Source organism: Pezoporus wallicus, unplaced genomic scaffold (assembly GCF_028554395.1).
Source record: "Pezoporus wallicus isolate ANWC-B61680 ecotype Strahan unplaced genomic scaffold, APGP_CSIRO_Pwel_v1 contig_7461, whole genome shotgun sequence".
In the NCBI taxonomy this organism is placed as follows: domain Eukaryota; kingdom Metazoa; phylum Chordata; class Aves; order Psittaciformes; family Psittacidae; genus Pezoporus; species Pezoporus wallicus.
The window spans coordinates 1045916-1063590 of record NW_026637976.1 but is presented as its reverse complement, the minus strand read 5'-3'; the positions used below and the strand labels follow the sequence as shown (position 1 = coordinate 1063590).

Below are 17675 nucleotides of genomic sequence, written 5' to 3'. Positions count from 1 at the left end.
GCCTGGAGAAGAGAAGCTGCGTGGAGACCTCATAGCAGCCTTCCAGTATCTGAAGGGGGCCTATAGGGATGCTGGGGAGGGACTCTTCATTAGGGACTGTAGTGATAGGGCAAGGGGTGATGGGTTAAAACTGAAACAGGGGAAGTTTAGATTGGATATAAGGAGGAAGTTCTTTACTGTGAGGGTGCTGAGGCACTGGAATGGGTTGCCCAGGGAGGCTGTGAATGTTCCATCCCTGGCAGTGTTCAAGGCCAGGTTGGACAGAGCCTTGGGTGCCACGGTTTAGTGTGATGTGTCCCTGCCCATGTCAGGAGGCTGGAATGGGACGATCTTAAGGTCCTTTCCAACCCAAACCATTCTGTGATGCTATGATTGAGGGATTTCGCTGTAGATATCCATGTGTGTGTGAAGTTCAGTGGTTGCTGTTAAGTGTCAGCTTTTGGGTATGGGCTGGTCAGAAAGAAGCAATGAGGTTTTAATCCTGTTGTCGACTGGTGTTTTTCCACTGCGGGCAGTGGCGCTGTACTCGTGCAGACGTGCAACCTTCACATCTTTTGGTTTGACATGTAACTACAGTGATTAAAATCTTAAAGCACATATGTATTTACACATAATGAAGATGTACAAAGGTTAAAAGGAAGCTGATAAAACTCTCCGCATTATCACAGCATTGGTGCAAGCATTACTGAATCCTCGCCTGGCTCTTTGGAAGGTAGGAAACGTTGCTCCATTTGAGGGATGAGAGCATTAAACAGGGCAAGATTAGCAACTGCCTCTTGTCACTGCAGCATTCTGTGCTGTCACTGCCTTGGGGAAGCATTTCCCTGTCTCACAGTCTGTACTTGGAGCCTGTGTCAGGCTTTGATGGAGAGTTTATGAATATTTGCCCAGGAATTCTTGTCCTCAGGGCAGACAGCATTGCTTCCCTAATTGTACAGTGGGTTTATAAAGCCGGATTGCTCTTCTCTCACTCCTTTCCAAACATGGGCCCTATTCCCTTCCTTTACCTCTGTCTGCCCTAAACCCTGTAGGTTTGGCTGCTCTCCAGTGCTGTCTGAAAATAGCCTGCTCTTACTCTGCTTGCTACTGCATTTCTTGGCCTCATGACCACAAGCAGTTCCTTTGCCAATATACATCTGGTTAGGCTCAGCCCTTGGAAAGCAGCACCATATGTTGGCAGCTTGGGTGACTTGCAAACAGCAGCTCGGATGCAGCTCAGCATCCCTTGATCCTATTAGCCACCAGGGTGCTGTTAGAGAAGAGGCTTGCTCCCAGCTGAGCTCTAGGGAGTTGTTGGCTGTGATTTGTTCAGCCTAGAAAGGGTGTGATTCCTGCCTGCCTCAGGGGAGTTGTGAATATCAGTTAATGTTTGCAGGGGGTGTTTAGCTGCAGCGATGCTCCTTTTGACAGCTTCTCCAGTTCACCCCTTGGCAACTCAACCATGTGATTTGCAGGTCCCTGGCACATCAAGGTGAGAGAGCTGGGCTGGGTCAGCCTCGAGAGGAGAAGGCTCCTGAAGGGGAGAGCTGAGAGCAGCTCCAGTGCCTAAAGGGGCTGCAGGAAAGCTGGAGAGGGGCTTTGGACAAGGGCCTGTAGGGACAGGCCAAGGGGAATGGCTTTAAACTGCCTGAGGGGAGACTGAGCTGAGCTCTTAGGCAGAAGCTCTTCCCTGTGAGGGTGCTGAGGCGCTGGCACAGGGTGCCCAGAGAAGCTGTGGCTGCCCCATCCCTGGAACTAGATCAGGGATGCAGATCTGTTATTCCTGGTGTGCAGTTACCACTTTCAAGGGGAATACACCCACCTCCGAAGCCTGGAAACAGAATATCATAGAATCATAGAATGGCTTGGGTTGGAAAGGACCTTAACCTCATCCAGTTCCAACCCCCTGCCATGGGCACACTAAACCATGGCACCCAAGGCTTCCTCCAACCTGGCCTTATGTGCCTCTGGATTCCTGATGGGTGGTTCACAATGCTCAGCAGAGTCCACTGTGGCTATGGGGCTGCTCTTAAAGTACAGCTAGTTCTTAAAGCTGTTCCACAAAGTCCTTATAAAAGCCTCTTATTCTCTTTTGTAGGAAGCATTGTGAGTGTGGGTGACCCCAAAAAGAAGTACACGTGTTTCGAGAAGATTGGACAAGGGTTAGTACATCCTCCTCTTCTCTCCTATGCCTTTCCTTATGCTAAGAAGGAAGTGCTGAAACCAGTGAGTTTGCTGTCAAAGCTGTTGGTGATGCTTTGGAGAGTTTCTTGTGTTTGATTGGGGCTTTTTTGCTTTCTTGCATGTTTTTGGTTGTTTGGGGAGGGGGGGGTTCACAGCTCCTCTCCCTTTCCTGGCAGTGTCTTGAGTCACAGGGACTGTTTGGGGTTTTTTTGTGTGTGTGTGGTTGTGTTTTAATAGGAGAAAACACATCATTAGATGATCAGGTTGCTAAATGTAGCTGCAAGCAGGGAAGGAACTGCTTGTTTTCAGTGTGCAAGATGATCTTCCGAGTCAACTCTCCTGGACCATGGGTCTTGTGCCCCTTGGCACAGGGGTTAGGTCAAAGCAGGGGTTGTAGAAGAGGTTACAGTGAGGCAAATCAGTGCAGGTCACTGAGATCTGCTGTCTGCTCCCTGTGCTGAGGCTCAGACTCCCATTTCCCTCACTACAAAGGCCTCATTTTGTTTGCTTTAGCTGATGCCGGTTGCTCTGTAATCACGTTGGGCAGTCTGCAAGCTGGGGCCATGCCAGCTTAAATGGGATCAACTCATGGTCCTAGAAGCTGCGTTAAGTTGCTGGTTTAGCAGCAAAGGTTTGGGTGATCACAGTGCCCCTTATTAAGAGCTTTGTTCCCCCTAAGTTCTTTGGCTTCTGCTCCAACAGCAGCCTTGGCTCAGAACTATTTCAGATGTTATTTACCATTGGAATTATTGCATGAGAAGGAATGAGAGTGAGAGCACTTCAGAGACAAGGGAGAAGGGGCATGTTTTCGGCTCTCAGTCTTGCTATGAGGCACTAATAAGTGTTTGTTTCTTTCTCTTCTCTCTGATTTAGAGCCTCAGGTACAGTTTACACAGCAATGGATGTAGCTACAGGGCAGGAGGTAAGTGCTGCCAGGATACCACAGCAGTGGAGTTTGGATCGTGTTCGAGTTGATGCTGCAAGACAAAGATGGTCTGTCAGGGCTCTATGGCTTCTTATGTTTAATAAAGTATTTATGAGGCAGAGAACTGGGAAAGAAAGGATTTCCCAAGTGTTGGTTCCTGAATCATTTCATATTTGTAAAGAAGCTTTCTGTGACCACGAAGGCTAAAAGCAAACGTTCAGACTGGGTAGTTCCTCTCTTCATCCCCAAGATTCCTGCCTGTCCCCACTTAAACTCTTTATGTGCTTTATTGCTTCCTACACTCACAGTAGTTGACTTACATAGAAATAGTTCCTCTCCCACCCTTTGCCCACTTGCTTTCTGCCCTTGAATTGAGAGACAAGGAATGTCTTTCTATGGTTTTCTGCCCCTTCTGCATATTGAAAAGCGCCCTGCATGTTGGGTGCATGCATAATAAAGTAGTGAGGGATACGCAGCATCTGTGGAAATCATTAATGCTAGATGGAGGACTTTTAAAGAGGAAAGCGTATGCATTATTCCAGATATATTTATGGAAGTCTGCAGCAAAGTGTGTCTGCTTTGCATTGGTACAGCAGCAGGGTCAGGCACCAGTAAATGTCACAACTGTGCTTTTGCTGAAGCTCCTTCACCCCCTTTTCCAGTTCCTGAAGCATTCAGACCGTTTAATCACAGCCCTTGAGGAAAGAGCATTGCAGTTAGTTGGAAGCAATGAGGAATTTTACAGGAAGAGGAGGAACTCTTTTGATGGTTTTCTGCCTTCTTGCTGGATCCCTTCAGTGACTCCCTCTGAACAGGAGTGAGGAAGCACAGGAGCCTTTCTGAAGCATCCTTAGTGTCGCTGTGGTCTTCCTTCATCTGCATCCTATGCCTTCCCTCTCCTCTTCTGCCTCCTGCCGTGCTGAGTAGTCTTATTGATTTGAAGGCTGGCTGAGAGCCAGGTGCTCTCATGACAGAGTGGAACATAGGAGTTAAAACATGCTGTTAAAACCCTCCTGCTTTCTGCATCTATACATGCAGAGCAGATACCCTGAAGCAGGCAGAAAGCTACTCAGCCAAAGGGCTACAACAGACAAATCCATCCCTAATGCCTTTGTATGTAAATAACTGGGAACGAAGGTGAATCTGATTCGGTTCTTCTCAGCCTTTTATCTAAACACTGATGCTTCTTTCCCCCAGGTCTTGCTGGGAGAGAAAGAAACAGATTCACCACCTCAAAGTACTAAGCTGCCAGTACTCAAACTACTAACTCAGCCTAGTGTTACTTACACCCTCCATGCTGTAGAGTTCTAGAAGCAGAAATGTGCATGGAAGCAGGGAAAACACCAAAAACCTTCCATAAACTTCCAATCCAAACTAAAATTAATAGGAATCCTTTAAGAAATAAAAGGTTTCTGTCACACCAGTCCATATTAGAGTAGGAGATCTCTCTCTTGTTATCAAGAAGCTGTAGATGGAAGTGGCCATCCAGATGTGACATAGAGGTCCAGTATGAAAGTTTTAATTCCCCTCATCCTTTTTGGCTTTAAGTATCCTCCATCATGTGTGGAAATGAGCTGGCTGCAGGAATTGAGTTACTAAATGGCTGAGGAACCCATGATGGACAAAGTGTTCGGGACTACAATCATCCAACACTGGGCAGGTTTCGAGGGGACTCCTGTGATAATGCTCTCTTTGATCTTTGTTCACTGCAGGTTGCAATCAAACAGATGAATCTGCAGCAGCAGCCCAAAAAGGAACTGATTATTAATGAAATCCTTGTGATGAGGGAAAACAAAAACCCCAACATTGTCAACTACTTGGACAGGTAAGTCATGGTTTGAAGTGCTCACAAAGGGACTTGTCACTGTCTTGAGTGGTGCTGTCTCAGCTTAAGGCTGGTATATGACAACCTTGCATTGCTTAATGCACGTGGCAGTGCTGGGGTGGCTTGGTGGTCTCCCTCCATATCCCAAGAGAAACAGGTATCTGAATCAGTTCTCATGGAGTATTTAGGTTCTCTTTAAAGATGCTGGCAGCAAAAGCATTAGCCATATGCTCCTCTGGGCACCCTGAGAGCATCACCACCCTCATAGGGAAGAACTGCCTAAGATCTCATCTCAGCTTCCCCTCTGTCAGGTTAAAGCCATTATCAACACAGCTTTGGTGCATTGTGTCGAGCCTGTGCCATTCACCTTATGTTTCAGAGATAGCTAATTCCAGTAGGGCTGCAGCCTGATTTTCAGGCAGCACCAGAATCTCACAGTCCTGATGAACCGCAGGTTTGCTCATTTTAGGGTAAAGAGAGAGCCTGCATAGGGCGAGCTGCAAGCTTGGCAGCTCTTTTTGAAGATGCAGTGGAGAGATGTGACCTAGAATCTCTTTTGGGAATCTGAGAGAGTATTTGCACATTTGCTTGCTCTGTGTGTGCATCAAAATCTTATCAGCTGTTGCTTTTAACAGATTTCTTTAACAGGCTTTTAAAGTCTTAGCCAAAGAAGTTATTTCTTGTGTACTGCAGCAGTTGTGTCCTGTGCAGAGTGGTGAAGAGAGGCTTTGCTGGAGGGACAGAGAGTCTGCTCCTGAAATTCTGGGGTGGGATGTGTGTGTGCAGGGAAGTGATGCTGGGCAGGGGCTGTCTTCTTTCAGAAAGGAGATTACCTGTGTAAGATGAAGCAAATGGTAAAGAAGAGCTAGGAATTATGGAATCACAGAATGGTTTGGGACCGTGATCACGAGACCTCTCAGATCCATGCTAGTTCCACTAAAAATGATGTCAAAAGGTTTGCATCTGTCCCCAGCACAGCATAAAATTATAGCATGGGTTTGGATTGGAAGGACTGAACTCATCCAGTTCCAACTTCCCTAAGAGCTCAGCTCAGTCTCCCCTCGGGCAGGTTAAAGCCATTCCCCTTGGCCTGTCCCTACAGGCCCTTGTCCCAAGCCCCTCTCCAGCTTTCCTGCAGCCCCTTTAGGCACTGGAGCTGCTCTCAGGTCTCCCCTTCAGGAGCCTTCTCTTCTCCAGGCTGCCCCAGCCCAGCTCTCTCAGCCTGGCTCCAGAGCAGAGCTGCTCCAGCCCTTGCAGCATCTCCATGGCCTCCTCTGGCCTCGCTCCAACAGCTCCACGTCCCTCTTGTGCTGCTGCCCCAGAGCTGGATCAGGGCTGCAGGGGGGTGTCCCCAGCAGAATGAATTGCATCTGAGCTGAAACTGTTTATTTCCCCTGCCTGATCTGAGGCTTTGTTTTGGCAAAGCTGTTTGAGAGATGTGCTCTTCCCATTAGAGAGAGCATGGCTGAGTACATGCACTTGCCTTGTCTGGCTGGCACATCCCAGCTGCTCACTCTGCTCTCTTGTTCAAACTTCCAGCAACAAAAGCTTCTGCTTTTGTCCTCCACTTTCTCTCCCTAATCTTTCTCAGAGGGATTAGCTGTTCTTTGAGTGCTGCAATTGGACAGAGTGGCAACTAGGATGAACGGGGGGATTCTTGCCCCTATTATGCCAGGATCCTGTTGCTGGGGAGCTTGGTCCCTCCTGCCTGGTCTGTTGTGCCTGTTTGAATTAAGCTGCTGTTTGAATGCTGCTTACTGGCTTCTGCCTATTGCTGTTGCAGAAGGAAGTACAAGGAAGGATGTACTGACCATTGCAGGACCTGTTCTTGACATTGTCTCCACTTCTAAGTCCTTAATAGGGATGCAAGAGAGTCATTGGCATAAACCATCTCTCTTGCTTCTCCTTGCCTCAGCTCCTGTCCTTATGCCAGGGTTTCCTAATCTTTATTCTCTCACCTGCTTGTCCCACTTGCTCGTGGTAAAGAGAGCATTTCTGCTGCAGTGTAAGCAGCCAGTGTGGCACGAAGGTGTGCTGTGACATTTAAGGTAGTGACATGGCCTAATTCAGCTGTACTGAGGAGCTGAATTTAGAAGCATCTGGCTCTGAAGCGTGGGACACCAGTTTTCCTGTGCAGACAAGCAGCTGTTTATGCTGATTTACTTTGTGGAGGTGTCAGTGTCTACTGCATGAAGGCCCTCAGAGTCCTGCTTCCAACCACAGGCAGCAGATCCCCAGTGTCACCCAAAGCAAAGTGCTGCTTTTTGGTTTCTTCCTTCTCACTGAACTCTCCTTAACCCAAGAAACCCCACAAATCCTCTACTTTAAGTGGTAGCCACTGTTACCATCACCCCATCCCTGAACTCAACTAGGGCTGGAAGGTCAGGGGATAAAGCTGAAGGTATACGACAGTCATACAGCAGAGCACACTGATTTCTTTCCAGGCTGACTCGTGTTTGCATGTTGCTGGTGTAGAAATCTATAAAGGATGATCTTGCACCTCTGAAACCGTAGTTCATGAAGTTGGTCAATAAGAAAGGACTACGAGTGAGTGGTGTGTGTGATAGGAAGGGCTTGGTGGACACCTTCCTAAGGCATCTAAGCCTAGGAACACCTTCCAGGAGTAGACACTACCTGCTCTTGCAGACGGATGGCGAGAAAGCCGTAGGCCACCTCCTCCTTCCTCAAAGGCTTTCATCAGCTTGTTTTTACTGCCAGCCTTGATTTGGAAGCTGTGGGTGCCAAGGTGCAGCACCGTGCTGTGCCTGACAGCGCATGGGGAGCAGCATGTAGGTGTATGGGCTTCCTGGTGGTGTCAGCAGCACTGCTGAGAGGGTGGGTTTGAGTCACGCCAACAGTGACGGGCAGCTCAGTGACTAAAAGTGGCCTCTGCTGCAGCAGGAGAGTGAAAACATCCCTGAGACAGCATCACCCAGGCTCATGAAACGACGTTTGCTTGGCAGCAGCTTGCAGGAGCCACTGTTAGTTCCACCTCCCTGCGTGCTGCATCAACTTGATCAATTATTGGGGTGCCTGGGTCTTGGCATGTGCCTTTGGCTGCTCATGGCACAGCTTTGGTTCACAGTGTGATTCTTGGCTTGCTCCATCCCTTCTGGCTGCAGAAAGATTCCAGCTTGCTAACAGCACAGTCAGCCTGGAGGAACGTGGGAGTGATGGAGCCCCTTCTGCCTGCTTTGTAGGGATAGAACGAGGGGGAATGGCTTTAAACTGTCAGAGGGGAGACTGAGATTAGATATTAGGAAGAAGTTCTTCCCTGGCCTCATTCAAAGCCCCTCTCCAGGTTTCCTGGAGCCCCTTCAGGCACTGGAGCTGCTCTCAAGTCTCCCCTTCAGGAGCCTTCTCTTCTCCGGGCTGACCCAGCCCAGCTTTCTCAGCCTGTCCCCATAGCCCCATAGCAAACCTGCTCCAGCCCAATTTTATGGCCAGGAAACTTGTAGCCTGCTCTTCCATTACCTTTCTCATTGACTTTCTGCACTCACCCATCTCTCTGCTCGTTCAGGTTTTGATCAGATTCTCCCCTGTACAGAAAGTACAACAAGTACCTGATGCCCCAGTGCTGTTAAAAGCACTTCCCAAGCCTCATGATTCCTCTTGTGTTTCTAAGACAGCTTTAAAACCCAGTGTGTTCTGGCTAGGTAAATGGTGGCGTGCTCACACTTGCTGATTTTAAAACCTGGTTTTGCCTCTTTCTTCAGTTACCTTGTAGGAGAAGAGCTCTGGGTGGTCATGGAGTACTTGGCAGGAGGCTCCCTAACAGATGTTGTGACTGAGACCTGCATGGATGAAGGACAGATTGCAGCCGTGTGCCGAGAGGTAAAGCAGCACTTGTGCTTGGAAGGAGCCACAACTGGGAAAGGGACATGGGCCTTCCATGAGCTGTCACTGCCTCCAAGGGAATAGCTGTCTTCAGCTCCTGTAATGCAACAGTCATTGCAATAGCTCAGAGGATGGGTTTCATCCGGGAGCTTGCAGCATACAGTCCTAATACATTTCACCATAGAGGGAGGACTAGAATGCAAAATGGGCTTGGAATCCTTGGGTTCTCTTATGCCTGCTCTTCAGGACTTCTGGGACTAACTCGTCCTCCTAATCCCAGTGGGATATCTCTCTGTAGCCTCGCACACACTGAGGATATGAAAGTCTCTAAGACACCATGCCCTTGCTCCTCAAAATGCAAGTTCTTAGACCGTGAGTTGGCTAATTGTGACTGGTGAATGATTTCATGCACAGTCACAATATCTCCATTCTTTTATGTTTCATTTTGGGTTTTTTCCAGTGTCTCCAAGCTCTGGAATTCCTCCATTCAAACCAAGTTATTCACAGAGACATCAAGAGTGACAACATCCTGCTGGGAATGGACGGCTCTGTCAAACTAAGTATGTGGGGACCATCGCTGGTGATGACTTGAGTTGTCAACCCAAGTCTCTTATCTGCTCTGAGACAGGCCTGTTAGGGAGATGGGTGTTGGAGATGCTTGATGTGGTGGTGAAGAGGCTGTGGAGATGCTCCTGTAGGGATTTTGTGGCACTGGCTTTAAGGGAGATGGGCAATCATGAATCCTTGAGAATGGATACCAGACTCCAAGTGAGATTTGGGGTTTGTTCATCTGGTTTTGTGGGCTAAGATAACTGTATTTTAATGCTACTCCAGTCTAGAAAAGGAGTGGATTGAAAACTGTGTAACTAGAAAACACTTCATCTGCCAACTCCAACCCAGACTGACCTCTAAACATTGTTTCCTCCTTGTGTTAGCACCACTCATGAAGGCCTTGAGACCCTTTCTGCCCCTCGGGTGCTAAGGTGGCTGTTGTTCTTATCCTTGCCCATGCAGAGATAAGGCTGGAAAGCAGTGAATGATTATCTTCCACCTCTAGCTTTAACAGAACTGTGCTCCTTTTCTCCTGCTCTCACTTCTGTTGGCTGGCACCCAACAGGCATAAATACATCTATTTTTGTCAGCACTGACAGCAGATATGACTCAAAATTCACACAGTGCAGATATGCTGAGTAAGAAGGTGGGGGATTTTTTTTTGCACATAATTGCTTTTTGGACTAAAGCTGTACTTTGGAACAGTCACATCTCTGGAGTGTTAGCAATGAATCAGGGCCAAAGTGCTCTGTTCTTATGGAACAACTTCTTTGAGCACACTCTGCAGGTACTGGGCTGTGGTTTAGAGAGCTAAGTCCCTGTGGATACGATGCAGTAACCTTCTGGACCTGAGCTGCTTATTGGCTCTGGCCATTTCCTCTCGTCATGAACCATATGTACCTTCCCTGGTTGTTACCCTTGATGAAACCTCAGTGAGGGATCGGGATAATTTCCATCATCCTGCCTAAAATTAGAGCCGTGGTGCCACAGGGGGTCAGGATGGGCAGTGCCTCTCGCTGGGTGCAGTCTGCTGGGCTCGCAGGAACAGAAGGAGTTTTCTCTTGGTAAGTCAAATACAAGTAGGAGACAGGACCCAGCAATCTCTGTGTGAGGGCTCCTCATCTTTCTGTCTATTCAAGTTAAAAATCAGTATAAATTTAGGTACTTTAAATTTAGTTTGGATGCTGTTTGCTCTGTAAAGCAAATCCTGTTTGAGGGATGATGCATCTACTGGGGAAGTGCTGTCTCTGGGACTGCAATATCACAGAACCATAGGATGGTTTGTGTTAGAAGGGACCTTAAAGCTCATCCAGTTCCAACCTCCTGCGACGGGCAGGGACCCCTTCCACTAGAGCAGCTTGCTCCAAGCCCCTGTATCCAACCTGGCCTTGAACACTGCCAGGGATGGGGCAGCCACAGCTTCTCTGGGCAACCATCAACAAATACCACCAGGCAATGCAGCATGTGGGTTGGGGGATGTATCTAGGTCAGACTGTACATTCATTTCTTTTTTAACACACCCAGAAACAGTCTTTAAGCCATATATTACATAGTGTGTTACAGCTGCATAATGCTGCAAGCACAGTCAAGGGTTTCAGCATCTTAGAGTTATTTACTAATCTCCATCATCCACATAAGCAAGTCTGTGATCCTCATGGCCTTGCTGGGTCAGATTGAGAACCCTACCTCTCAATGCCATTTTCTGTATTAGAATCATAGAATCAAGGTTGGAAAAGCCCTTTAAGCTCATCCAGTCCAAGCGTTCCCCAGCACTGCCAAGGCCACCACTGCCCCATGGCACTGAGGCCTCGTCTCCACAGGGTGTGAACACTTGCAGGGACGGTGACTGCAGCCCTGCCCTGGGCAGCCTGTTCCAATGCCTGAGCACCCTCTGGGGCAGGAATTGTTCCTCAGCTCCATCTAAACCTGCCCTGGTGCAGCTTGAGGCCGTTTCCTCTTGTCCCATCCCTTGTTCCTTGGGAGCAGAGCCCAGCCCCTCCTGGCTCCATCCTCCTCTCAGGCACTTGTAGGCAGCCATCAGGTCCCCCCTGAGCCTGCTCTTCTCCACACTGAACCCCCCAGGTCCCTCAGCCCTTCCCCATCACACTTGGGCTCCAGGCCCTGCACAAAACCACCCCTCCTTGCACAGTTGCAGCAGGGTAACCACAGCTCTAGCATCTGTAAGCATTGTTTTGGAGAAACTTGCTGATTTCTGTGTCTCTTTCTTTCCCCCCCCCCACTCTTTATTTTCCAGCTGACTTTGGGTTCTGTGCCCAGATCACTCCTGAGCAGAGCAAACGCAGCACCATGGTGGGGACCCCGTACTGGATGGCACCTGAAGTGGTGACACGGAAAGCCTATGGCCCCAAAGTGGATATCTGGTCGCTGGGGATAATGGCCATCGAGATGATCGAAGGAGAGCCCCCCTACCTCAATGAGAACCCCTTAAGAGTAAGCGAGTATCTGTTGTCCTCGGGTCTTTGCTAAGTGACTCCTCCAGCCCCCTATCTCCTTACGTGCCATAGTGAAAAGATGGAGTACTTCTAGTTATAACCATAGTTTGCTCTGAAGCAGAGGTGTGGGTTCTTCCTGTGCAGACCCTCTGGTCAGCTCTGGTGACTTAGGTCATGCACACTCATCATCTTCCACTTTTTGGAGATGCTGATAGAGGCAGAAAGAGAACCTGATGGCACCAAAGCAGCTGACTTCTTGAATCCTTGTGCATTCAGTAGGGAAGAGTTGTCCTTAAGTTCAGGAATATGACATTACTGTTCTATAAATGGAGCTTTTTCTTCCTGCTGATTGTTCCTCCTTGCATGTCCCAAATAAAGCGACAAGATTAATACACCTTTGGCAGGGCTTAAGCCTCCTGATATCATTCCCTTGTTTAGTTTGTAATGAAAGGGGTGATGCTGTCAGTTTGTAGGGGTGTAACTGCTCTTAACACAAGCCAGGTTTATGGCTTCTCCCTCAGCTACACAGGATCTAGAGAGATTCTGTTTAACTTTTGTCTCCATCTCTTGCTCTGGAACTGATTTTGGGGAGAGAAGAGCAGCAGCAAAGAGCGAAAGGAACTGGGTGTTGAGTTAAGGGAAGGTGGCTGTGTAACAGGGCTTTGGCCTTGTTTAACTCGTGCCAATTCCCAGGCTATCAACCTGCTCCCATGGGATGTGCTGAGTGATGTGCTCAAAGGGGCTGATTTCCGTTCCTTTTGAAAATCCATCCAGGAATTTTCTTGCATGAAATGCAGGACTGGATGGAATTCCAAGTCCCTTCATTCTCAGAGGGGGTGTGTGTGTCGATCCTACAGCCCCAGACAGTAGCAAAGCTACTTGTTTCTGGAGGATGTTCAAAGCTGCTTGAGGATCTGCCTATTGTGAGGAACCAACTGCATCTTCCTCATGGTGAAGTTTTAGGCCTGGTGCACTAGGGCAAAGTACTGAGAGGAAAATAACCCTATTTATTCAGGGGTACTTTCCCATGAGGATATAGTTATTGCAGGAGTCTAGCACTGCTAGAGTCATGCCAGTTAACTTCCCTCTATAAACACAGTCTGGAATGTTGGTTTTGTCCTCCTAATCCCTTGAGAGGACTGCAGGATCCAAACCCAGATTAGGAGGGTGAAACAATAAAGGATTGGATCCCATCCATGTTAAAACAGGGCTGGCAGCTATTCTGTTTGCTGAAACTGAAGCATTGATTAGTCACCCTGATAAGGTGGGATTTTCTTCCTCTCCATTGAACAGAGACAGAGGAGAAATGGGTGTCTCTGTAATCCAGAGATGGAATTTGACCTTCATAACCTCCTGTTTCTTTGGTGCTTGTTTTTGCTTTAGGCCCTGTATCTCATTGCCACTAATGGGACTCCGGAACTGCAGAACCCAGAGAAGCTTTCCCCCATCTTCAGAGACTTCTTAAACCGTTGTCTTGAAATGGATGTGGAAAAGAGAGGTTCTGCCAAAGAGCTGCTGCAGGTAGGTGATGGGGAACAGGAATCACTGTAATCCTGCAACCACAGACTCATAGAATGGTTTGGGTTGGAAAGGACCTTAAGACCATCCAGTTCCAACCTCGTGGCATGGGCAGGGACAGCTGAGTGAGGCCAGGCTTACAGCAAGATCTTGTTTGGGGTGTGAAATACTGCATCAGCAGAGGTAAGGAAACCTACTAGAAAAAAGACCAGCAAAACCCAACCTCAAACCTAGATCTCTAATGAAGTGTTAGCAAACTACTCCCTTTCTATGCTGTGCTTGCTACTAGTGGCAGCTGTGCAGCGTGTTCTGTAATCAATGTGCAGTAATAGCTGTGCCCTGGGCCTGCCAGATGCTGAGCCCCTTAAATCCTGTGGCTTCTTCATACATCTGTCCATGACATGTGTATGTGTTGTCGTGATCTTGATGTGCTGTTCTGATTTGGACAGCAGGAGGGCTTCAAGCTATCGGTTGCTTTGCTTGTCTCCCTCCTGGTGGAGGGATCATGAAGCTCTTTGGATTATTCACAGCTTGCATTACCTGGGGCAGTTTGGTGATACCACGTTTTGCCAGACACTACTCCATAAAGAGGTGGTGGAATGAAGTTTGTGATGTAGCTTAACCACAGAATGGTTTGGGCTGGAAAGGACCTAAAGCTCATCCAGTTCCAACCCCCTGCCACGGGCAGGGACCCCTTCCACTAGAGCAGCTTGCTCCAAGCCCCTGTGTCCAACCTGGCCTTGAACACTGCCAGGGATGGGGCAGCCACAGCTTCTCTGGGCACTCTGTGCCAGTGTCCCATCATCCCATCATCAGTTACTTCACTGAAAACCTGGGGTCTTTAGTCTGGCCTGCTGGTGAAAGAGGAGGGCCAGGCTGCCAGGCTTCCTGCTGACACGGATGTGAGGAGTGGTTCATGCGTTCCTTCTGTCAAAATTTGCTCTGGGGGTGGAAAATGCAGCTCTTTGTAAAATGAATCTGGGATCGGGGGCACCCAGACCTCAGCTGTGAGACAGTTCCCATTTTTGTTTTCCTTCCTTTCAGCTGCTTTGGTGCACCCAGTTTTGGGTGTGTTGCTCCCTTCTGAGGCTGTAATGAAGCATTAATCATGGTCAGAATGGCAGTAGTTGAAAGATGGCTTTTTCTACTGGACTTTCCAGCCCCAAAATACCAGGGAGTGGTAACGTTCTGTTCCTTGGAACATTTCAGCCCAGTTTGAACTACTTTGTAGTCTCTGATGGTTTTTTTCCCCTCCATCTTTGAAGCATGTTGCCTGGGGTGGTTGTTCCCTCTTGATGCTCAGAAGTCCTGTGGGATAGAGTTGCTTTTTGTTCTCACCACAGTTGGTGGGCTTGCCCTACATGGGCTCGCTGTCATCTGAGAGATGTTGTGATGATCAATATTGTTTTACTTAACAGAGCACCTTGTGTAGGAGACTGAATGGGTTCTGTGCTGCTCTCCGAAATTCCAGCTGCTTTGCACAGTGCAGGGATGGTAGCGATAGGATGAGGGGCAATGGGTTCAGACTGAAACAGGGGAGATTTAGGTTGGAGATAAGGAAGAAGCTCTTTCCTATGAGGGTGCTGAGGCGCTGGCACAGGGTGCCCAGAGAAGCTGTGGCTGCCCCATCCCTGGCAGTGTTCAAGGGCAGGTTGGACACAGGGGCTTGGAGCAAGCTGCTCTAGTGGAAGGGGTCCCTGCCTGTGGCAGGGGTTGGAGCTGGAGGAGCTTTAAGGTCCCTTCCAACACAAACCAGTCTGGAGTTCTAATATCTATAAAAGACTAAGGCAATGCTTTTACCAGACCTGCGATAACGAGGAAGAGAGGAATGAGAGGTGATTCCTGCAGGGAGCCCTGTGCCTTGTGTTTGAAACCAGCAGGGTTTTTTTTAGCACACCTTTGTTCTACACTGTCTTTCACTATAGAATCTTAGAACCTGAATCATAGAATCAGCTAGGTTGGAAAAGACCTGTGGGATCATCAAGTCCAACATTTACCCCAGGACTACCAAGACCACCACTAAACCATCACTGAGGAAGATAGATTATTGCAAGACTTTATAATTCCCCAGGGGAATTCACTGAGTTCTGGTTGGTTTTGAACATGTACAAACACCAGAGAATTTACCTTGTGTTGGGTGCAAACCTGGCCATCACTTCAGGCAAGCCCCAGAAGTTTGTGGTGGTACCAAAACCTTTTGGTTTCTCCTGTCCAGAGGTCAGAGTAAGCTGCTCAACTCACCTGGGTCTAAGTGCCAATATTTTGAATAGCCACAGGACTTCTGGGTCACATTTAACCCTTTCTCTTTATCCTTTCTCCTAGCACCAGTTCCTGAAACTTGCCAAGCCTCTCTCTAGCCTCACTCCTCTGATTATTGCAGCTAAAGAGGCAGCCAAGAACAACCATTAAAGTGATGGACTCAACACAAGTCGTCGTGTCAACGACTTTGAGATGCTCATTTCAGAGTCTGGATTACTGCTCCCTCTCCCTTTCTGCTCCTTCTTCACAGGGGGCTTCTTAAAACTGATCTGCCCTCAAGGGTGCCAGTGCTATTGTCACTGAATGTGGAAGGGCACCCAACAGGGACATCTTAAAGAGTGAACTGCCTTCCCATCCGTGTGATGGGAGAGGGGAAGAGTATTTTGTATGGTTGAGAAGATCTGAGAACGTCTGATCCTGACCTACATGTAGCGAAGCCAGTTTGCTTCCATAGTTCTTACTGGGTTTATTTGTAAGAATCATGTGGAGCCTTAGACCATGCTTATTGTAATAAAGGATATCTTTTGCTGCCTGGACTTTGCCTGCTTCTGCCAAGCTGCTGTTACCCCGCTGAGGCTGCTTTGGAGGACTGGAGGAGAGAAGGAAGGAAGCAGCAGCGATGTGAAGAGTGCAACAACCAAAGGGGGAATGAGGATGTGAATGCGCATCCCTCCTTCGGCACCGCTGGATCCTTAGAGGGAGGATGGAAAAGCCTCTGTGTGCTTCCTGCAGCCATTGGAGTATCTAATTCATGGATGATCTTTCTGCCAAATTGTGTGGATTGGGGGTTCCCTCCCCTTTTAGTTTCAACTCAACAACATTTCTGTGTCCTAGAAGGTGAATCACAGGAAGAACTGTCAGCCAGCTCTATTTTATCAGCGCTACGAGGCTTCTTAGAGGACCCTTGCCCTGTGTTCTGAAGCAAACAGAGCAATTACTGCGATAAAGATAAGCTTTGCCAGCAAAATGATGTGGAAAACTCTTGGTTCTTAGAGCAAGTCCAACGGAAACCAAACTGATCATGGATGCTGCTGTCTTGGAGACATTAATTTTTGGGGAAATGAGAGTGGTTTCTTTACGCTACTGATTCCTTCGGTGTCCAATAGTCTGCAAACCAGGGAACCCGGACCTGTGAGAGGGGTTGGTTGGAAACACTGGGCTCATGTTCAGCTGTATACTGATTTTTTTTTTATCTTCAATAAAATGACTGCTGAGTTTCTTAATGTGGGGCTGAGGGAGGTTTGGAGAGGTCACTGTCAGCAGGCTGGGCTGTTGGATGCTCTTCGCATCGTCACCAGGTATTTGAATGCATTGGATGAAGCAGTATAACCTTGCCTCTTACCCCTTCTCCTGTAGTCCTTTGGGAGAGCAAGTGGCTCTCAAAGGAGTAACTTTACCCATAGAGAAGTCTTCTGTATTACGTGTCTATGTGTAACTTTACACATACAACGTTGCCTCTTACTCCTTCTCCTCTAGTCCTTTGGGAAAGCAAATGGCTCTCAAGGGAGTAACATTACACATAGAAATCTTCTGTATTATGCATCTGTGTGTAACTTCACACATAGATAAAAGGATCTGTGTTATCACTTTGGGGAGGTGCTTTCTCTGTGCTGCATTGGTCACTAATGGGGTGAGTATAAACTGATCCTGGAGCAACCTCTCATCTCTCTCCAAAGCACTTGTGTGGCACAGAAACTCACTCCTGCTGCTTGCTGAGGCCTCTTCCTGCCTCAGCCCGTTCCTCCCTGTACCTGGGTTTAATTCAGGTGTGTTTTCCTATTTGCTCCCCAGTGCGCTCACACTAGTTCTGCCGGGTGTAGGTACTTTGTGAGATAGCTTCTGTGGTGCCTTCTCCCGTTCTTTGTGCTCCAGGGTGGTCACGGTCTAAAGGCCATTGCCAAAAGCTGCAGCATCTCTTTGTCCCCCTCTGTATTTCATCTCTGTGTAATACCAGAGAGTTTCCCCTTGCAGAGCTTGGATCCAAGGATAAATTCCTTGGGCAAAACAGTAACAGCCAGCCTGGGGAGGGATTTGATCTACTGATGAGCTCTGCTTGGAGCTTAGGTGGGGATTGTGGAATGGAAGGCCACTCTTCATGAATGATCCCCTTGGATAAGGACTTCCTTTGTGTTTTGCCTGGAAG

General features: G+C 48.2%; 1 protein-coding gene across 1 annotated transcript in view; it reads left to right on the top strand.

Moving 5' to 3' along the window:
• PAK1 (p21 (RAC1) activated kinase 1) overlaps positions 1-16755 on the top strand; it is a 69813-nt gene extending 53058 nt beyond the window's left edge. The window contains exons 8-15 of the mRNA XM_057408558.1: positions 2078-2141; positions 3037-3085; positions 4801-4913; positions 8630-8747; positions 9211-9310; positions 11557-11753; positions 13139-13276; positions 15596-16755. Of these exons, the coding sequence (XP_057264541.1) occupies positions 2078-2141; positions 3037-3085; positions 4801-4913; positions 8630-8747; positions 9211-9310; positions 11557-11753; positions 13139-13276; positions 15596-15682 (866 nt within the window). The 3' untranslated portion in view covers positions 15683-16755. The remainder of the gene's footprint in view (positions 1-2077; positions 2142-3036; positions 3086-4800; positions 4914-8629; positions 8748-9210; positions 9311-11556; positions 11754-13138; positions 13277-15595) is intronic.
• Positions 16756-17675: the final 920 nt, after the last annotated feature.